Raw genomic sequence first — 23609 nt, forward strand, 5'->3', positions numbered from 1 at the left:
TGTTTGATGAAATAGTACTCTCTTATTGTTGTACTTTTCATTTATATAACAAAATAAGAGAAATATATATTGTTACAATGAATATGCATCTTTTGTTAACCCTAAATGAGTTTTAGTATAACAGGCTGAAATGTCTCTCTTTTCATATAGTGAAAATAGAGATTAACAATGATCCATAGAATCGAAATATTAAACTAGAAATATACTATACTTTGCCTTATTGCTTTTGAGCATATATGTCAATTGAACAGCATAGTATTAGCAGTCATCTCTCTGTAATGAAGTACAAATATCTAGTCTTTCACTGGTTTTGAGAGACAGTTTTTGACTGTGTTTGATTATGGAAGCCTTTGTATTATTCACACTGTAAAAGGTTGCTAAGTATCAATATACAAAGTAAATTTGATAAAATCAAAAGAAGGGGCCAATTGAACAATATACATATAACAGAAAGGAATCTATATAAATTGGTTACTCTCTAGCTTCTTATGTGTTGCATATGACTGAGATGAGGTTCCTCCATTGAAATTTGAAAAAACTTGATGCCTTCAATGTTGCTCAATTCACTGAGTCATCAAGCAACATGATGAATTTCTCTCAAAAATTTAACTGGTAGTTCTTACTCCTTAATCAAATCAATAAGTTGCTACCTTATATGTCAAGGTAGTTCTTCAAAATTTTTGTTCTTTATGAAACCATAATTGTCCTCTTCTTGAAATTCAATCAACAAGTTCTTGAATTCTTGATCCACACTCGATCCGGTCTTGAAGCTTTTGTAGAACATGCAGCTCACAATGGTGTCAATGATGACAAAGATTGAATATAAGTAAGCAATGAAAATCCCCTCTAAGGCCACATAAGGCCCTGCCTTTCCGGCTATATGATAAGTCCTTACAATGCGAAATTGGAACAAGGCCTCGACGGCGGCCAGGGCCACATTTACTGGAAGTGCCAGGAACAAAGCCATTGATGTCTTTTCTCTTATCATAACACAAGCCTTAAGGATTGCCAGGTACCCTCCATGTCCTTCCATACCGGATAGAGCGAGTGCCATATTGCATATGACAAGTGCATTTGCAAGTATCACAGAAAACAGAACAGCCCCAGATGTTGACAAAAAGAGGAGCAAACTCGGTGAAGAGTAGCCGAGCCCTTCCACACAGTTGAATGCCAAGAACAAGAGACCAAAGCCGGTTGCATTTGCCGAGAGGATCAAGAAGCAGTTGCATATATAGGTTTGGAGGAGTGGCTTGTAAAGGGAAAATATGGAACCAAAAGAAGGTGGAAGCAGAGTTCTTTTTTGTTGGTTTAGAGTTATGATTATAGAAGCTTTTGCTATGAGGAGAAAGGTGAGGGTAAAAGGAAGGGTAAATATTGATGAAGTGATTGTTTGAGAAACTTTAAGGTTAAGAATGGTAAATAATTCTGAAGGAGGAAACCCTGCAGCATCAAAGAGATTCTTCAGGCGATTGTATACTTGAGGCAAGAGTGATGAAGGTGAAGGAACCAAAGCCTGTGAGAGAAGCAATGAAACTGAGAAAGGAAGAACAAGAAAAACTACTGTTGAGGTAAAATAGTGATAGTTTTGAAGAAAACAATGAATAGATCTTCTCAGTATCTTGCTTGAATCTTCCATTGCCAAAAATATTAATATGTATAAGTGTTTCTTTTTCTCAGCCACAATAATATAGAGTCTCTATAACAGTAGAGAGGGTGTTATGTTACAAATGAAGAGGTTGGTGTTTCATTTTCTGTGAAACTTTTTCTCAAACAGGTTGTGCTCTTAAATTTCTGTTGTAGGAATGGATGGTAGGTTAGAGAGTTATTATGAATGGGGTTGGTGTTTTTTGGATGAACAGAATATAGATAATTAGAAATAATTGGCCAACAACAAGAAACTAACAAGTCATGAGGTGGAGTTGTTTCGACTTTGTTTTTACCATAATTTTTTGGACACTTTTGTGAGTTTTTCTTCTTTGTTGTTTGTTCTATGAATCCCTCCCTCAATATATTGAGTCCACATATATTATTAAATAAAATATAATATTTATTGATAATATCTTTTCTTTTAAAATATTATTCAATAACAATTATATGTGTGGATTCAATGTATAAAAATAACACAAAAATAAATAATATATTGAGTTTTTAAAAAATGTATTTCAATCTTAGTCTTTTCCTTTTTCAAAATAAAAACAATTCGTCTCTTTCTATATATAATTATATACTATTTTTTTCTGTTAAATTAAACATGTTTATATCTATTAATATCTTTGAATTTTTATAATGAGAAGTTTGAAGTAATTTGGCATGGAAATTCTTTAATGTGGTCTCTGTCTTTGATGATGAGACTTGAGAGGCTCTCTTCTCTCTTTTGGCTTGCTTAAAATGCACATTTATTTTTAGGAGGTTATTATATTGCTGATTACAAGTTACGACCCTTTTCCAAAGCACCAAAACTATATTATAAAGTCATGACAAAATGAAGCATTCAGATGTCGACCCCATATTATCCTTCAAATTAAAGCCTCATCTTCAAAAGGAGCATAGTTAGCGGCTGGTGCAAAATAAAATAAAGATCTTTAAGGCTGAAAAGGCGAAAAACACGTTAAAATATCGATGAATTATAATTTTTATTTTTTGTTAATTTTTTTATTGATATTGTATAATTTTATAATTGTGATTCTTGTATATTATATTTATTATTATCTTTTATAACGAGTAAATTACCAATTCTATTTTCGAATTATCAAAACCTTTACTTTTAATAACGATAAAAATACACCTAAAATATTGGAAAACATTACAAAAATATTCACCCATAAATAAAAATTTATTTCGTTAACAGAGTTAGCTGAGCTGTTAAACCGATTCCGTTACACCCTTTTTAGAGCTTAGGCCTCACCCTTTTCACTCTCATTCTGAATCCATGGTTGTTACATTCCGATCTTCTTTGTCTCGCATTCTCACACTCCACTTTCCGCTCTTTTTTCTTTTCCCTTCTTCTCACTTTCACTTCTCCAACACATTGAACAGTTGTTCATCAACCCACGCTACTTTCTCTTTGTCTTCAACAGCATAACTTTGTTGTCGCCACTGCTGCTTGCTCGCTTCCCTTCTGTTGTCTTCAAAAATAGATCTCGCATTTCCTTACCTTCTTCACTCTCGCACCAGATTTCTCAATCTTTCATTTGCTATTGCCGTCGCTGCTTGTTCGCCACCCCTCCATCGCTATCAAAAATCTGTTTTGCAGTGCCTTATTCTCTTCTCTTGCAGTAAGCCAGCAGCGGATAGTTCCTCTCTCTCTCCAGGGCGGTGAAGAACCCTTTCTCCAGCTCTTCTCTTTGTCATTCTTTCTCTTTGGATTCTATTTTTATTAGATTATTAAAAAAAGTATAATAAAAATTTGTGAAATTGCTAATTATGGATGATTATTACTGATTATGGCTGATTATTGTTGTGACTGAGATGAAGAGGGTGAGACCTAAGGTCTATTCTGGAAGGTTTGTAGGAGGGAGGGAGTTACTGAGATGTTGCTTATTGTTGTTGTAGTTGCTTTGGAGTGAGGGAGGATGGGAAGAGAGGGTAGCATCACTATAGCTCCGTCCTTGAAGAGAGAGAAAAGCAGAACAACAAGGGGAGAGAAAGAGAGAGGCGAAGAGAGAGAAGAACTGAAGAAGGAGAAATAGATATGCAAGATGATACTGCCAAAAAGCAAGACCATTGTCATACTTGAGGGAGAGAAACTATGGATGAAGAGGTGACATCGTATTTGAGGAGAGAAATAGTGAGAAAGATGTTGTTGCAAGAGGTTCAGCTAGGAAGATGATATAATTGTCGTTGTTGTAATTTCGGGATGACCGAGATATATTGTTGTTATTGCAACTTGAAGCGGCTTCTAGGAGGTTTAGGGGAGAGGGGAATGACTGAGATGCTGTTTATTGTTGTTGTAGTTGCTTTGGGGAGGGAGGGAGTGAGGGAGAATGAAGGAGAAGTAAAAGAAGGGGTGTAACGGAATCTGTTTGATAGTTCATCCAACTCTGTTAACGGAATAGATTTTTATTTACGGTCGAGTATTTTGGGAGCATTTTTCAATATTTTAGGTGTATTTTTGTCGTTAATAAAAGTGGTTATTTTTGTCAACGTTCTGATAATTCAAAAGTGAACTTGGTAATTTACTCTTTTATAATATAATTTGTTGATTCCATTAGGTAGAGTAAATTTAAAAAAAAATTAACCATAAATAATAATAGTAATAGAAAATTATAGCGTATTAAAAAAAAGTACTAAGAGTACTAAAAAAAATATTATATAAAAAATATATTAGAAAAAGTATAAAAAATTAAATATACTTAAAAAAATAATATTATAATTTAATGGTATGTCTTTTTTAATAATTATTTATCTAAAAGTGATTTTAACTAATATTGTCCAAACAAGGTTTATTTTATCAAAATCAATTTTGGTATAGAGTTATCAAACATAAATCATATTGACATAGATTCACTTCTACCCAAAATTAATTTTATAAAATCACTTTTATTCAAATTTCAGGTTAACAAAAACCAATTCAAATGCATATTTAATAGAGAATGAACAGTTATAACAGGTAGAATTTTAATTTAACTCATATGATTTTTTATTATGATTTAAATAAATGAACTGATTTTAATTTTTTTTTTATTAAGTTAAATTATTTTATATTTTAAATTTTATTATAACTTTATATTTTATATATTTAAATTTATTCTTCTAATTTTAAGTAAAATCTTGAATTTTTTTAGTAACTTCTCTTTGTGATGGATGAGGCTCTAAGATAGGACCACGACCCTATTTTTGGCACTTTTCATACGATGCAAGTGAATTAATAATACGTAGCTTCTAAGCCATATTAAATTAAGGTGGATTACTCAACATCATTAATAAATATATAAAAGATTTATATATACATACATAAAATGAATGGTAATATAACTTCCATCAACAATTATTAGAAGAAAAAAAAAAGAAGGGACTTCTTAAATCTTAGTGATATAGAAAATCCAGACGATCTATTTAACATAAATCATATGAATATGACGCACATAATTATTAGTGAATGTCAAATTAAAATTAAAATGGCATAAAAGGTGGGTAGGGTAGACGTGGTGCCAAAGGCTATATATAAGATTAGGCACTAGGATTATCAATAATCAATAATTGTTTAATTTTGGAGAAAATAATACTTATCAAAATTCAAAACTCTTTTTTGATGTTTTTATATATGTTTTTAATATATTTAAAAATATTTTTATGTCAAAATATATTCTTTCACTAGTATTTTATTTTGAAAACGCTTATTAAAAATATAAATTATAGGTGAAAGTATTTTAGTAAGGCAGTATAATTTTCTAAGCTTTTAATAATATATTAAACTCAATAAACTTAACAATTCTACATTTATATTCCTAATAATAACTTTTAAAATATCAGTAAAGGAAAAATATGAGGAATCAATGAAATATTTGTACAATGTGTACAATGAAAATTTATGGAGTATTAGAGATATAATTATTAATGTTATTTTTTTCCATCAGTTGAAACTTTTGGGATGAGCGCTAGATCCGAAAGGTCAAGAGTTTAATCTTTGGTGAACCCAAAATCAATTTAAGTTTTTGAAAAGATATTTATTATCTCTAGTACTCGAATGTTTATTCTAGATAATATGAGGATGTTCATTTTGTAACTCAATAACACATTATACACATTGTACAAATAATCTATTGTCTTTCTAGCGGAACTATCTGTAAAAAAAATTCTTAATTATAAATACAATACATATAGTGTTTTAGGATCACCTAATAAATATCACATATACTGAATTGATTGGGGCCATTTTTTGGCCAAGAAGTGAAAGACAATGCAACTCAGGCTGATTCAATAATGCAAGTATAATTCAGTAGTTGAACTGAACCAATTATTTTTAGCTTTGAGAGTTTATTAGTATTAATAATATTATTGACAAGTCCTTATATATATATATAAATTGATTTGTTTTTTTATGGTGACTTAATTATCTATTTGTTTGGTGACTTATTGATTTGGTTCTTTTAATATGCAGAGAGAGTATTATATTATAGTATCTAACTAAACAAGATTAAAGTATTTTTATTATTGTTTATAGCTTTGGTTATACTATCTTCACTTAGCTTGTTGAGATGTCAACACATTTGTTGACATTGCAACTGAAATTTAATTGCAATTGCAATTAGGTACTTGAAAACCAAATAATAGACTTATTTATAGACATGAAAAGATGTTTGGGGAATGGGCACTCTGGGTTTTCGAACATGGGAGCATTATTATTTAAGAAAAAAAATAAAAGCCGAAACTGTATATACAAACGTGTCGGTTAATAGTTGTTTAAAAACTAAGCTAAACCTTTGATGATCAAACAAAAAGGTGGTTGCAATTTTTATACCTTGTTAATGTAATTTTAAACAAAATTTTAATTATGTATTATTATGGCATTAACAAAGAATAACTAGCTTTTATGCTTACCAATATTTGAATAAGAACTTTTTGTTAAATTAGCACAGCTTATGCGCCCATTGATGGCTAAATCGTAGTTAAAATGAATATAAATATTACAGCAAATCTTTTTGTTGAAAAAAATGTAACAATTACGTTAAGTAAGAAAGTGGGAAGCTCTAACAAAAGAAATAAGCTATCTCTCTTTACATTACAAATTTCACAGAGAGAAATTTCCACTTGATTAGGACAATTTGGCATTATTAAAGTGGTGTTAGTATCTTTAGGTTAACAATTTTAGTAAAAGATTGAATGATTAACAATAAACCACTGCGTAACGGCACTGGAAATGTACCATTTATTTCTCATTAAGCATCTTCAGCAGTATTATTATATGAGGAGGAATATTTTACCCTACTGATTCTATATGAGTATACATTTTAATAGCCCTTTTTGTTAGGGGAGAAATAAAACATAGGAAAAACAACAAAGAAGCTAACACCCTTTTTTAAAATAGCTTGATTGAAAATTTATTCTGAATAAATTGAACCTATAAATATTTTAATTAATTTAATACTATTAATAAACACTTTTTTTTGTGACTAATAATAAACACTTTATTTCATGAGATTATTAATATAGTGCTTTATATTATCCATCATCAAATTCTTTTTTATATTGTCACTTTTGCTATAAATATAACAAACCAAAGAAAAGTATCTTTTTTTTTTCTCAAACTTGAGAGAATTATTTTTTTAACTTTATCATTATAATTTTTTGTCTTACGCTAAACACATTCACCACACTTAACCATATTAAAAAGAATTTTATACTTTTATATTTCACTCTTAAAATTTGAATTTTGGTACAATTTAATGAAAGCTTTATTAAGTCTTGACTTTGAATTGAACATTCACAATATTATAATTTTTTAGTCAAATTAAATTGGGTGAGCTTCAAACTCAAAACATCTTATCGAAAATAGAAAACACATGCCATTTGAGTTATGTCTATTATAATTAGAATCACCTCCCTCCTTGGATTTCTCTTGTGGGATACAAGATCCCTGTATGTAACCCAAAAAATCAAAACAAATTGTCTCATTTTCACTTGAAGCAAAAACAAAATTAGAAGTGGTTTAATTTATCTAACTAAAATAAAAAAATATTATAACTGTCCCCACTTTTTTAATACACAAATAAAAATATTTTTAAAATATTATAAAATATGACAAAAATAAAAAAATATAAATGACAAATAATTTTTATATTTGGTAAATTTGTTTCTGTATTAGAACCAAATTTTATAAGGATATTTAGATAATTATTTCAAAAGTATATAAAAATCTGAATAAAATATCAATCATTAGATTTTTTTAAAAATATTCTTGGTTATTGACAGAAAAATTACAAAAAAAATCTATTAAGCATAAAATTACCAAATTTTAAAAATAAAAGTGTCTCGTTTTTTAGTTACATTTACAAAAGATCACATCAAAATCTAATTTCTAAAATTTTAAAAAAATAATATATATATATATATATATCTAATTTGTATATTTTTGTTACCTTTTAAAAATAGTTATTTTTGTTTGCATAATAAAAAATTAGAGGCTATTTGATAATTTATCCTATTAAAAACTTTTAACAAATTTACTATTAAATAAAAAGTTTAAAAGTGTTATGTGCACATCAAAAATTAATTACCAAATTAGCCCTAATATATTTATGTATAAATGCATGGGGTATTTAACTCATTCTCATGGTGTATTTTGTATTTAACATAAATACTATAGTATGCTAACTTTTGATATAATCATAATGTGGTCGAAAAAATTATCAATATGAGTTGATGTAGATGGATAAGGATATGTGTCTTTTAACTATCTCTCCAGGAATCATTCTCGTAATAAAATAGAATACAACTTGTCCGCTTAGGTGTGCCTATGTAGTAAGAAGAAGCATGTTTAAATTTAAATGAATGGCGTCTTCAATTTGGAAAAAATAAAAAAAGCTTACAAAAACGAAAGTACTTTTCAATCTTTCATACACATTTTGTTGTTATAGATGTGTTGGTCGACAAAGTGATCTCGATAATGTAGTGTTCAATCGAAGGAGTTCGATGGTAATTATCTCGACAAAGATGAGGCTGGTTAAGGAAATTGGTGAACGTAGTGTATAAGACGATTACCATCTCTGCATTTGGTGGGAACATTTATTTTTCGTTTGCTCGAGAGTCGACGCATGGCAACATAGAATTGGATGAAGATATTTATAAATAGAATTATCAGCGATGAACAAAGGGTTGGAAATTCTCACTGAAAAACACACTTATTCTCTCACACATCCTAAGAATTTTTTATGACTTGTCTAAACTAGTTCTCTGTGTACGTTTCCTTCCACATATTCTTCATTTTTTTTTATTCTGTATTCTTTCTTTTAGCAAACTTGTTATTTTAGTTTCCTTTTATCAAGTTCTTATCTTTTGTAATTTTTAGCTTTTACTCCAAAATTCCGTGGAATATTACCTTGTACTCGCAAACACTTTGGAATTTTGTAAAGTGTTGTTTGATTTAAATTTATTAAATAAATTTATTCTTTTTTTTTGTTGGTTACTGTTGGTTATTGATTTATTAAGTAAATTTATTCTTCTTCATCATCATTATTGACAAAGTAGAGATTTTGATGCATGTAAAACAGGTACTCGCAAGAGGAGTAGTTTCACTCCCAAATATTAGATTTTGAAACAAGTAGAGATTTTGATGCACGTAAAACTGGTAGTTGAAAGAGGAGTAGGTTTCGCTCACAGATATTAGATTTTGAACCATTTTTGGATATTTACAATGGTTATCTTTTGTCACAATTTTTGACTGTAAAATATCTGATAACAAATTGGCATGTCCGATGGGACAATTTTATTGTTGTGTCAAATTTACGTGTTTATCACAACGTTCATGCATGTTTTTGATTTATTAATGGTGCAAGCGATTGCAAAGTTGTAAAATGATTAATATGTCATAAGAAGTTTCGAGTAATAATGTAGAGTCTAATTTACCTATGCCTACTGCACAAACTTCTACAAGTTCATCATCACATGCATAAGGTTGTACTCAGAATCCTAAAAATAGTTCTGGGAAAAATGTTGCGAATGATGGTGCAAGTTCTAGGGGTAATGAGTGCAATCCCCACCCCAGGATTTTACAAACACAGACTCAACCACAAATAACTGCAGGTTGTCCTCAATTTGATCTTCATCTTGGTTATATGGCACCTATGGCCACAATGCCATTAGTGGCCGGTATTTATGCTCCCCAATGCAGTTTGGGAATGCGCCATTTACGATGAACAACCAACCACCTCTTCTATATCCTGATATAAAATAATCTGGTTGGTTCATCGTCGAATAATACAGGGCCGATGGCTGCTTTTCGACAGCATATGGATGAAAGTCATCATGATTTAGTTAATTTGTTAACTCAACAAATGACTACAATTTTAAATTTTATTATAGCTGACACTAATACTAAATATGATCAGTTGGCCAGACAAGTAGAGCGAATTGCCAAGATTGTTGATTATGTCGAAGGGAATGGTAATCTTCAAAATTTAGACAAGCTTATGACAGTGTGGTTAATAATGCAGAAATCCCATTTAATAACCCTATTGAGAAAGAGGGTCATCCTCATGTAGTTCGACGTGGTTAAAATACTGATGATATGTTGAATAGAATTAGGAGTCATCAATATAGTGATCAATAACAAATAACTAGGATTGTTGAAAATGCACTCAATAGAGTAGGGATAAATGTGAGATTTATCAATCAACCTTATTTCATCTCAGTTTTCTCTGATGCGGTCCAAATGGCAGAAGTGCCTAGCGGTGTTAAAAACCCTAAAATTGTGACAAAGTTTACTGGGAAAGCTGATAAATCAACTGTTGAGTATATTGCTCAATACATGGTCGAACTAGGAAATTTAGCAAATAATGAATATTTGAAAATGAAAAATTTCCCTTCCTTTTCAACGAAAAATCCTTTTACTTGAATTTCAAACTTGAGGTCCAATTCGATTTTGACATGGTAAGAGTTAAAAAAATGCTTTTCCTACCTATTTTTATAAAGAAAAGTTAAATGTTACTTTGATAGATTTTTTGCTTTAAAATAAAAAGATGATGAATCGATAGATGAGTATATGATTCGGTTAAAAAATGCTCACAATCGATGCTATGTATCGATTCTAGATAGCGATATTGTTAAAATGGATAGTATGAAATTAGGGTTTAATATCCGTCAAAAGTTAGTGAATTTGCATATACCTAATTTAGCCCAGTTTGCTGAAAGAGTTAGGCAAATCGAGTTGTTTAAAAAAAAAGGTTGAAAAAAAGAGAAAAAAGTACAAAAGTTATAAACCTTTTATAAAGCTTTTGCTCGAAAAGAAAAGATTTTGTATGTTGATGGTGCGAAATTTATAACCACAAACTAACCGGCAAGTGCTTGGGTCATACCAAGTAGTACCTCAAGTGAATGAGGGTCGATTCCACGAGGATTGATGGACTAAGCAACAATGATTAAGTAATTTACTTAGTTAGACAAACAGAAAATGGTGGTTGAAGGTTCAAAAGCATTAACAGTAAATTTAGAATATCAGAAAGCAAGCAATAAACGGTTTGTGAAGTATATGGAGAAAACAGTTAAGACTTCAAAGATATCTATCTTTCGAATTGACTTTTCTTACTAACTATTTTAATCATGCAATATTCAATTCAAGGCAAACTATATGTGACTAATTTAAACCCTAATTCCTTAGATCTTTTTAGTCTCTTCTAACCTTCATCAACCGCTAATTCCTTGGTCACTTAATTCCAATTAGAGGGTGAAGTTCGATTCTAGTTTATATGCCACAAAAACCCTAATTACCCAAATATAAGAGGATTATATGTCACGTATCCCGTTAAGTCCAGATAATTAGAAATTTAGGAGAAATTATTTTCAAAATGTTGTTCAAGTAAAGAGCTTTTCCAAGTTATACAAGAACTAAATTAGAACAAGGGTCATACTTCCGTTCCACCCAGATTCATAAGATAAAGAACGAAAATAATTATTGAAATAGAAATCAGTACATGAATTAAAATAGAAAAATAATAGTATCAATCCATACAATAGACAGAGCTCCTAACCTTAACAGTGGAGGTTTAGCTGCTCATGGTTCAGAAAGAAAACTAGAATTCTCCAAAAACTGTAAAAATTGCAGAATGAGGTAAGAGAGAAGAGAAGAGCCCGAAGGGCTGATTCTTTTCCCTTTTATATCTAATTCTAATTAATGTAAAATATATTTTTTAAAACTAAATAATATCTTTTCCTATTTTAAAATAAAACAAAGTTTAATCAAAATTAATTAAGAAATCTCGTGCTGGCTCGTTGAGGCGTGGGGACCACTTCAAGTTGTTGAACCTGGCGCCAGCCCACGTTTGGCGCCACTCTACATGTGTCTCACATCATGCAATTCTTCAACCTGGTGCCAAACTTGGATTTTCCCAAGTTTGGCGCCACCAAGGCAAAACAAAAGGGGAGCTTTTTAGTGATCATGGCGCCAAACTTGGGAACGGAAGGGGAGCTTTTTAGTGATCATGGTGCCAAACTCGTAGTGATCATGGCACTCTAAGCTATGCTCCTCCATGAAGAACATTCATTTGTCCATGGTGCCATTGATGACAAGTTAAACAAAGAGCGCATTCTACAACACCAAACTTAAAATTTTGCTTGTCCCCAAGTAAAGAAAAACTCCAGGGTGTCAAAAATTCCTTTTAATTGCTCCTGTTCCTGTTCTAACCACTCTGCATGACCAAAACACATGTAAAACAAGAAAAATTCTAAAAAAATTGAGATAAAATAATTTAAAACCAGAACTAAAATAATTTAATGCTAAAATCAAAGTAACTATAAAATTAAAACCAAAGTAACTGCAAAACCAAGGATACTAGTAGTTGGGTTGCCTCCCAACAAGCGCTTCTTTAATGTCACTAGCTTGACACTTGATTGTTGAATTTTCTTCCTGTTCTTCCAGTTGGTTAAAAGAAATGTCTCCAAGGGGGAAAGGTGAAAATTAGTGCCCCCTGATATAAATTCCTCCTAATAAGCTTTCTTTTATTGTGGTTAGCTTGATTCACCTTGTTTATTGGGGTAGAGGTTGGATTGTTTTTTGCTGACCTTCTCTTTTTCATGGATATTTTCTTCTGTTTCTTGGTTACAATCCCCTTTTCAGTGCTTTTCTTGGTTTCCTTCACTTCTTTGATTTCAAATTTTGGGTGTTGTGTGATGGTTGGAGTGTACCCTTCATCAAGAACTTCTTGAATCGGTGATCCAAGAAACTCACCCTCTATGCCACTCTCTGCTTCATTGGAGTGTAGATTCCCATAATTGTTTTCATCCCTTACAACCTCCTTTGTTTGTGCATCTTCCTCTTCTTCCATATGTGAGGGTGGAGAGTTCTCTAATTTACTGGAGTATGAACTCCTTTTATTGATTTTCTCACTTTCTTCCATAGGATCTTGTATTGTATCTCTTGGGAAAAAATTTGCTTGTTCATCTTCTTGGGGCTTGATAATCAACTCCACATATTTCTCTATATTTTTGATACTCATCCTCATATCATGTATGCATTTCTTCATGAGAAGCAAATTCAAATGCAAAAACGGGCTTCTATTTACTGGCCCATTAGAAAATTAATTTTTCTTTTCTGCACACTAACAAAAATATCAAACAAGCTATTGGAAATTATTTTAAACTTAAACATATTTAATAATATTTGCTCATTATTTTTAATTTAAGTTTTCCAAACTCAACATATATGACTGAATTGAAAAAAGGCCCACCATACATTTGTCCTTCACTAAAGAAAATTGCTAATGCTGATAAAGCTAGTGATTCGAAATATAAGAGTGGTAAAAAATATAGTTTTGATATTACAAAACTAGAACAAATATTTGATGTGCTGCTACAAGATAAGCAATTGATTTTACCTGAAGAAAAAACTTTACCTTCTGTTAATGAGCTTAAAGGAAAATCTTATTATAAATTTTATCAAGAAACTAGCCATTCGACTAACAATTGTGTTCATTTTAGGGATCTCATTGGAGAAGCTATTATGGAAGGAAGGTTAAAATTTGATGAAGGCAAAGAAGAGATGAAGGTTGACACTGATCCCTTCTGTAAGACCTCGGATTTTTAGAAATTAGATTATGATATTTATTTATGATTTTAAAGAAAATTTACTTGATTATATCTAATTTTTAAATTAGAGTATTTATTTGAAAATAATATGTAAATTGATGAATAAATAGTATTTTCTTTAAAGATAATTTTGTTGGATTAAAATTGATTTTCAATTACTACATTACCCCTATTTTTATTAGAAATTATCAACCTACCCTCACCCTTTTTTCAGAAATCAAAACCCAAACCCTAACTATACAAAAACATAATCCTTCATCCTTTTCCTTATCACAGCTACCACCCCCTTTTCCAAAAACACATCCACGCACGGACAAAAGAGAAGGGAGGAGAGGAAGAGGACGGCACCGGCGAGGTTGGGAGCCACCGTTGCTGTCGCTATTAAAGGTGGAAGGAAGAAAGGGACTGCATGAGAAAGCAAGGGCCGAGAGGGAGAGAGAGAGAGACAGAGAGAGAGAAAGCTGTCGAGAAAGGGCTGAGGAGAGAGAGAGAGGCATTGCACCTGCTACGAGTTTGTCGTTGGAGGGGCTGTCGTCGCCGTTCCACCATCGCTGTCGCAAAGAAGGGAGATGCGCGAAGAGAGAGTGTCGCAGAGGAGGCGGAACCTGTCGTGCTAGTCGTCGTTGCTGCCATTGATGGAAGCCGTTGCTGTCGCCAGAGCCCGTGTCACCATCGTCCTTACCGACTCGCGAGAGAGAGATGCAATGGAGCTCCTCTGTTTCTGCTACCATGGCCGCCGCCCTTATTGAATTATGATGGTATAATTATCGAGATTTTGAGCTTGTTTTGGTATGTTGAGAAAAAGGTTGAGGAATGTTAGTTTGGTTCAGGGACGGACATAAGGGGGTGGGGGAGTGGCGGCCTCGGCCCCCAACTTTTTTTAATAGTAATAAGTTATTATGTATAATTTAATTTTTTTTAAAAATATTTATTATTTAGTCTAGTATAAATAAAAGTTCAGTCTAATTTAAATATTAATAATTTTTAATATCTAAAAAGTAAGTAACAATATTAAAAAAAATCTGAAAAAGATATTATTACTAATATTTTTTAATTAAATAAAAATTTTCAAATCTCATAAAGTGAATTCTTTTTCTTCTTGTGGCAGTCTTTTTTTATTCATTTGGTATTAATTCTCTCTGTTTCAACTGCTACAATTAAGAGATCTTTTTCAACTATGAATATTGTGAAAAATAACTTAGAAACAAAATAAAAGATGAATTTCTTGCTAATTGTCTTTTAATTATATTGAAAAGAAAATTACTGAAAAATTTGACACAAATTCTATTATCGGTGAATTTTATGATACGAAGATTCGACCACTTTGTTAATAAAAAGTATACACATATTTTTTTTACTTTAAAATATATTCTTTGTCGGTATATTTTTGTAATACATCTTATATTATATAATTTTTTTTACATAATTTTTAATATTATATGTGTTTTTGGCCCCCCATAATATCATTTTTGGATCCGTCCCTGGTTTGGTTGGAACCTTTGAAGGGTAACAAAGCCCAAGTTTTAGAGGAGATGCTGTTGAAATTTTATAAGTATTTAAGTGACTTTAGATAATTAAAATTTGATTTGGTAAAATGAAATGATTTGTTAGTCTCTTTTGGGAGAAAGTGTTGAACTAAAGAATAAAGTTGAAACCAATTTTGGATACTTGATTGAACGAAAATGAGTTTTGTTTGATTAATTTTGATTTAAAGACTATGTTTTTGAGGAGGTTTAGAGAAAATTGAAGTAATATAAGTGAATTAGAGATTTAACTTATTTTGGTTTGGTTAATTACAAAGAGAATTACGTTTTGGGTACTTGATTGAACGAAAATGAGTTTTAATAAATATATTCAAATTAAAGAGTGAGGTTCGAGGATGTTAATGAATTTAAAGAAATGAACTGGATTATTCAAGCTTAAACAAAAAATGAGTTCTATGATTTTAGTTGATTTAAGAAATTGGTTTATGATTTACTTATTTAGTTCTGAATAACAATGAAAAGAGATTTATTTATTTAGTAAAAAATTTAAAAATTTAATTAATTATTAATTCAAAGATTTGGGAATAGAAAGTGCGAGTATGATTATGTGTGATTGTGATTATAATTATTCTAATTGAAAATCGATTAATGATTATTGATTAATCACCAGGGTAAGATGTAAGGGTTAAGGTTTGTCCCACTTGTTCTAGGTTGAGACTTAAAACACTTGGGTAAGATACAAGGGTTGTGGTTTGTCCCACTTGCTCCGGGTTGAGATTGTAAAACTTGGGTAAGAAGCAAGGGGTTGATGTTTGTCCCACTTGCTCCAAGTTGAGATTTGAAATACCTAGTTAAGATGCAAGTGCTGTGATTTGTCCTACTTGCTCTGGGTTGATATTGTAAACACCCGCTTGGGTATGATACAAGGGTTGAGATCTGTTTCACTTGCTCAGGATTGAGCGGATAAGATGCAAGAGTTGTGGTTTAGTCTCACTTGCTCCGTGTTGTGGTGTTTCATATCCAGTTTAGCTACCAGATGTGTCAGATTCTGGCAGTTTAACCGACATGTAAGCTCACGACAAGTAGAACAGGCATGCATCATATGCATCTATGTGACATTGTTTGGGTATGCATATTGTATTTGCTTTGACAATGTGAATATTTCTGATTAACTGCTAATTGCTATACTTGTTGTAATTTCTCTTGATTGTGTTTGAATTTCATTACTTGTGATTGTGACTGATTAGTTCGGATTATGGTGATTTGAGTGTTGATTTGATTATGCTTTGGGTCGGAGACCATGATTGGATGAATCAGTGGTAAGTTTGGTTAGTACGGTCCTTTGGTAAGTAGTAAAATATTATGGAATATTATGTTTGATTGGAATTTTTATAATTGAAATATAAATTTCGATTTTTGATAAGTAATTGTTGATTTTCGAAAAGATTCATAAGACAAGCGACGATCACTAAGGTTGAAAACAACTTTCTTTTATATATCTTCTTATGACAATTCTGAAACTCCTCTGGTGAGACTATGTGGTTAGGTTCTCACTCTCTGCATGAAGGATTACTATGTGTTCATAATATGCAACGGAAGAAAAGAAAATAATCCTAAAGATCTATTTTGTGCTTAAATTTTATTCTAAAAACAATATATAGATCAAATCTAAATACTTGGATACGCTAGTAAAAATCACTTTCTCCTTTGATGGTACGAAGGCGCTATGCGTATCCATACCAAGAGCAACCTTTGCTATCACCTCTTTAACAATGGACATCTGATCTAAATTGAGAAACCTCTTGAAACTCTTTGCACACCATAAAATTCTTCTCCAAGAATTAGGCTCACATAAGTTTATGTGTGTAGAGGTAAAGGAATAAAATACTTGTGTGTTATTCATATCATTCCTCTACTCTCTTGACATACATATATATAGTATGAGATTTGTTACTGATTTTAAATTTGAATCTCAATTCAAATTTAAATTATATCTTGTTATTTTAAATTTGAATCTTTCAAATTTATGAATCATATCATAACTCAATTTGAAACAGAATCATTTTGGTTCTCATCCAAACTTAGAATTCAAATTTAGAAATAGAATAACTAATTATTCTCAATTATCATTTAATATTCTTAATTATCATTTTATTATTATAATCTTAGTGCTAGCAAATAATATAATAATATTCCATTTGAATTAATATAAATTTTTTTGTCAAATCAAAATAATAATTAAACATTCTTTAGTAAAAATTAGAACACTCGTTAGTATGTGACCTCATAGGTTCAACACTAAGTGGGTAGCAAATTATTCGTACTAAATTTATTAATCAAGATTGGTGTCTAGCAACACTCCTTAATGATCCGATAGTATGAAGTAATATATTTTTATTAAGAACCCGAGAATAACAAAGTATAATTCCTTCTATCTTTCCAGCTCTTGGTTAACCCTTAGAGTATGGTTTAATTGTCAAATTATAACTTGCTACCATTATTATAATGAATTGTGAATGACCTAAGAAACTCATTTCTTTATTCATTCAATCCCCTTAGCCAATGTTTTATTTATCTCAGTCATTATAATCATAGAGTTCAAACTCTTTATCGAGAGTTGATGAATTACTTTCTGACTAATCATTAATTCTACAAGTATTTAAATCATACCCAATATCCATTCAACTGGCACCCTAGAGTATTAGGTTTCCGAAATCAAAGTATAATAAATACATTGTTAATTACTATGAAAGTCGTAGGTCAAATGACCTTATATATATATATATATATATATATATATATATATATATATATATATTGTGATCTTTCCGGATTATTAATATCCTTTTAATAATCCTATTACCAAGAACAATTTAGATTAAATTATAAAAAATTATCTCTCATTATTATGATCACTATCATAATGATAAATCTCTAGATTTAATCAATGACCTTATTATATTAACCCTTTAATATAATAACAATAACAAATTATTTGGCACATGATTGATTGGATTGTGGTCATACTATATATTCCCAACACCACAGCTTTATCTTTTCAGAAAAAACGGATGAAAAAGCTTATGAAGAGATTACTGCGTTTTGATTATACGATATTGTTGTATTAGCTTAGTTAATTTTTTTTTGCCGTTATTATTATATTTTTATAAAGAGGGATACGAGTTTGTGATTTTTATGATATTGCTTTGTGTGTGTGTGTCTATATATATATATATATATATATATATATATATATATATATTGTATAATTATTCTAACTATGGATGTAATAGTATTATGATAATTTGTATATATGTATGCATGTTTATAAAAAGAAAGAAAATTATTTTTAGTTTTTCAAAGAAAAGTCGATACGGTTTTTAGTTAAAGGCTCTGATAAACCATTATTTTATGATTCATATTGTGTTTAATTGTGTGGTTCTATCAAGTCTTCACCCACTTATTCATATGATTTGCATGTATTTACAATTCCTTTCTAAAAATATTCTATGATTGAAAACTTGCTTCCTAAAGATCTTTTAATTGTATATTTTTATTCTCCTTTATACCATTCGATGCCGTGATCTGTGTGTTAAGTGTTTCAGGCTTCATAGGGCAGGAATGACTTAGAGAATGGAGAGGAAGCTTGCAAAGATGGAAGAAACACAAGAAATTTAGGAGATGACCAGCGAAAAGTGACGCGGGCGCATGGCTTACGCGACCGCGCGAACTGGAGGAAATCGTAGTGATGCGCTCGCGTACCTGACGCGACCACGTGGATTGGAAGCTGCACGAGTGACGCAAATGCGTGGACGACACGCACGCGTGGCACGGAAAACGCTGAGTGACGCGAATGCGTGGATGACGCGGTCGCGTGACGTGCGCGATCTGCAGAATTACAGAAGTCGCTGGCATAGAGTCTGGGCCGCATTTTAACCCAGTTTTTGGCCCAGAAACGCAGATTAGAGCCAGGGAACATGTAGAGATAGAGAATAACATTCATTCCACATAATTCTTAGTTTTTAGATCTAATTTTACTCCTCCTCTAGGTTTTCTCTCTACACATTCATAGTTCTTAGGATTTGATTTTTATTGCTTTTTGGCTTGGGATATTGAGAAGAGTTATTACTTCTGCAAGACTTCATCACTCTAGTTTGTTCTCTTTACTTATTGCTTACTCTTTCATATCCTTAATTTGTTCAGAGTTACAATTAGATTATTTTTAGAATTTATTAATACAAGAACCATTTTTATTTTTAATTGATCTTTTTTATTATTGTCTATCATGTCTTTCCTTATTCCTTATTTTTATTTTGTGAAATTTACATCCATGATGAGTGAGTAGTTCTCTAACTTGATTGGGAGTTGATTGAAAGGAGACCCTTGAGTTGGAGTGCTCAAGAGTAAAATTGTAATTGGGTTTATTGTTGGATGGTTCTCTAGTCACTGACACTAATGCTTGTCAAGGGAGAGGATTAGAACTTGTGAATAGAAGTAGACTTCCAACTTACTTGACTCTCCTTTACCTAGTAAAGGATAACTAAGTAGAACAACCTTCAATTATCAATTGATCTTGGGAAAATTCCAACAAGGATAGAACTTCTGATTAATCCACTCCCAATCAAGATTTTTATTTAAATTACATCAATTCTCTGATTTAATTTCCTGTTTATCCAACTCAAAACCATTTTGGAAAACCTCTGATCAAAATGATAGCACATCTTCCTGCAACTCGTTGGGAGATGACCTGGGATTCATACTCCCAGTATTTTAATTATAATTTTGTGACAACCCTTTTAAATTGATAAGCGGATTTTTGTTGGTTAAGAACTGTACTTGCAACATATCTCTCATATTAATTTCTTAATCTGCCAATTTTTGCCACATCAATTTTTGGCGCCGTTGCCGGGGAGTTGCAATAGAGTGCTAATTTATTGATTGTAATTTTTTTATCTGCATTTTATTTTATTTTGTTTTTGTTATCATGATCTATATGTCGCTCCCACTGAATGACTCGTTCATTGCCTGATTCGAACTTAGCCGCTTTTGATCCCGAAATTGAAAAAACTATTTCACGTATTAGGTGAGCTCGACGTCGGCTAGCCTCTGAGGGTGATGAAGTGATTAACGTCAATTCACCAGTCTCATCTGAGGGTGAATCTGAACCGCAATTTGAGGAAGAAATAAGTTCCTCTACTACTGATTCAGTTGATTCACGTGCAGATAATATGGCAGCACCTAGGAGAGTAACTATCCAGGAAGCCGGAGCCCCAGATTTCACACTGCAGTCGTATCAAGTGCATCACCCAGCGGTGGCTGTAGATTTTGAAATAAAGACTGCACTACTCAACTTGATGCCCAAGTTTCATGGCTTACCTGCTCAAGAACCTATCAAGCACCTTAGGAATTTTCAGACAGCTTGTTCTACTGTTAAGCGTGATGGTGCTGATGAAACTTCTATTCTGTTAAAAGTCTTCCCATTCTCTCTTGAGGAAAAGGCAAGAGAGTGGTACTACACTCAAACCAGAGTAACTGTTTCTAACTGGGATACGCTTAGAAGAGAATTTTTGGAAAAATTCTTTCCAGCTGAAGTTACCGATAAACTAAGGAAAGACATTTCCATGATTGTTCAGGACGAATCTGAGACTCTCTACGAATATTGGGAGCGCTTCAACAATCTTCTGGAAGCATGTCCCCACCATATGATTGACAATATAGTATTGCTTGGCTACTTCACACAGGGCATGAAACCTCAAGATAAGACCACATTGGAAGGTGCTAGCAATGGGTCTATGAAAAAGTACAAAACTACTTATGAGGCTTGACAATTGATCAGCGACTTAACTGAATCCACTAGGAATCACAGGCAGAAACAAAGCCGGTCAAGAGCTGTTGCAGAGGTATCCTCTAGCAAATAAACTACTGCTCTAACTCAGAGTATATGTGAAATGACCAACTTACTGAAGCAGATGCAATTGAGTCAACAACAAGCTCAGCAAGCTCAGCCTTCTCCACCACAGCAAAGCCAACAGTTGGTTCTACAAAGAGTATGCGGGATCTGTGCTGAATATAGTCATTACATTGATGAATGTCCGCAGCTCCAACAAGAAGACGACACTGTGGCAGCCACTCATAACTTCTATGACTGCCTCAATCAAGGATACAGTCAAGGTGGCAGCTACAACCATGGATGGCAAGACAATTCCAACCAAGGTTGGAGAGATAATTTGGTGCACGAAATCGCAATAACACTTTTGCAATCCCGCACAACTAACCAGCAAGTGCACTGGGTCGTCCAAGTAATACCTTGCGTGAGCAAGGGTCGATCCCACGGAGATTGTCGGCTTGAAGCAAGCTATGGTTATCTTGTAAATCTTAGTCAGGATATCAGAAATTATCAGGATTGATTGTAAAAAGCAAAAGAACATGAATTGGTTACTTGTTTTTCAGTAATGGAGAATAGGTTGAGGCTTTGGAGATGCTCCATCTTCTGAATCTCTGCTTTCCTACTGTCTTCTTCATCAAACACGCAAGGCTCCTTCCATGGCAAGCTGTATGTAGGGTTTCACCGTTGTCAGTGGCTACCTCCCATCCTCTCAGTGAAAATGTTCCTATGCTCTGTCACAGCATATGGCTAATCAGCTGTCGGTTCTCGGTCAGGCCGGAATAGAATCCAGTGATTCTTTTGCGTCTGTCACTAACGCCCCGCCTGCTAGGAGTTTGAAGCACGTCACAGTCATCCAATCATCGAATCCTACTCAGAATACCACAGACAAGGTTTAGACCTTCCGGATTCTCTTGAATGCCGCCATCAGTTCTAGCTTATACCACGAAGATTCCGATTAAAGAATCCAAGAGATATCTACTTAATCTAGGGTAGAACGGAGGTGGTTGTCAGGCACACGTTCATAGTTGAGAATATGATGAGTGTCACGGATCATCACATTCATCCAGGTTAAGAACAAGTGATATCTTAGAATGGAAGCAAGCATGATTGAATAAGAAACAGTAGTAATTGCATTAATCCATCAAGACACAGCAGAGCTCCTCACCCCCAACCATGGGGTTTAGAGACTCATGCCGTGGAAAGTATACAATGAAAACGTGTAAAGTGTCATGAGGTCCAGATACAATGTCAAAAGATCCTATTAATAGTAAACTAGTAACCTAAGGTTTACAGAAATGAGTAAATGACAGAAAAATCCACTTCCGGGCCCACTTGGTGTGTGCTTGGGCTGAGCAATGAAGCATTTTCGTGTAGATACCTTTTCTGGAGTTAAACGCCAGCTTTCATGCCAGTTTGGGCGTTTAACTCCAAATTTTATGCCAGTTCCAGCGTTAAACGCTGGAATTTCTGAGGCTGAATTGCCACGCCAGTTTGGGCCATCAAATCTTGGGCAAAGTATGGACTATTATATATTGCTGGAAAGCCCAGGATGTCTACTTTCCAATGCCATTGAGAGCGCGCCAATTGGGCTTCTGTAGCTCCAGAAAATCCACTTCGAGTGCAGGGAGGTCAGAATCCAACAGCATCTGCAGTCCTTTTCAGTCTCTGAATCAGATTTTTGCTCAGGATCCTCAATTTCAGCCAGAAAATACCTGAAATCACAGAAAAACACACAAACTCATAGTAAAGTCCAGAAAAGTGAATTTTAACTAAAAACTAATAAAAATATACTAAGAACTTAACTAAAACTACTAAAAACATACTAAAAACAATGCCAAAAAGGGTACAAATTATCCGCTCATCACAACACTGATGAGCGGATAATTTATATGCTTTTTGGCATTGTTTTTAAGTAGTTTTTAGCAAGTTCAAGCTACTTTTAGGGATGTTTTCATTAGTTTTTATGTTAAATTCACATTTCTGGACTTTACTATGAGTTTGTGTGTTTTTCTGTGATTTCAGGTAATTTCTGGCTGAAATTGAGGGACTTGAGCAAAACTCTGAAAAAGGCTGACAAAAGGACTGCTGATGCTGTTGGATTCTGACCTCCCTGCACTCAAAATGGATTTTCTGGAGCTACAGAACTCCAAATGGCGCGCTCTCAACGGCGTTGGAAAGTAGACATCCAGGGCTTTCCAGCAATATAATAGTCCATACTTTATTCGGAAATTGACGACGTAACTTGGCGTTGAACGCCAAGTACATGCTGCTGTCTGGAGTTAAACGCCAGAAAAACGTCATGATCCGGAGTTGAACGCCCAAAACACGTCATAACTCGGAGTTCAACTCCAAGAGAAGCCTCAGCTCGTGGATAGATCAAGCTCAGCCCAAGCACACACCAAGTGGGCCCCGGAAGTGGATTTATGCATCAATTACTTACTCATGTAAACCCTAGTAGCTAGTCTAGTATATATAGGACATTTATCTATTGTATTAGACAT

General features: G+C 32.7%; 1 protein-coding gene across 1 annotated transcript; it reads right to left on the reverse strand.

Moving 5' to 3' along the window:
* Window positions 1-388: 388 nt before the first annotated feature.
* Window positions 389-1910, reverse strand: LOC130962606 (uncharacterized). The gene has a single exon (XM_057888799.1). The coding sequence runs from the start codon at window positions 1634-1636 to the stop codon at window positions 659-661; it is 978 nt and encodes a 325-aa protein (XP_057744782.1). The 5' UTR covers window positions 1637-1910; the 3' UTR covers window positions 389-658.
* Window positions 1911-23609: the final 21699 nt, after the last annotated feature.

The sequence above is a fragment of the Arachis stenosperma genome, chromosome 1 (assembly GCF_014773155.1).
Source record: "Arachis stenosperma cultivar V10309 chromosome 1, arast.V10309.gnm1.PFL2, whole genome shotgun sequence".
Lineage (NCBI taxonomy): Eukaryota > Viridiplantae > Streptophyta > Magnoliopsida > Fabales > Fabaceae > Arachis > Arachis stenosperma.

Excerpts from the sequence above, each read along its gene's own strand:
- LOC130962606 (XM_057888799.1), bottom strand. The coding sequence starts at position 1,636 with ATGGAAGATTCAAGCAAGATACTGAGAAGATCTATTCATTGTTTTCTT.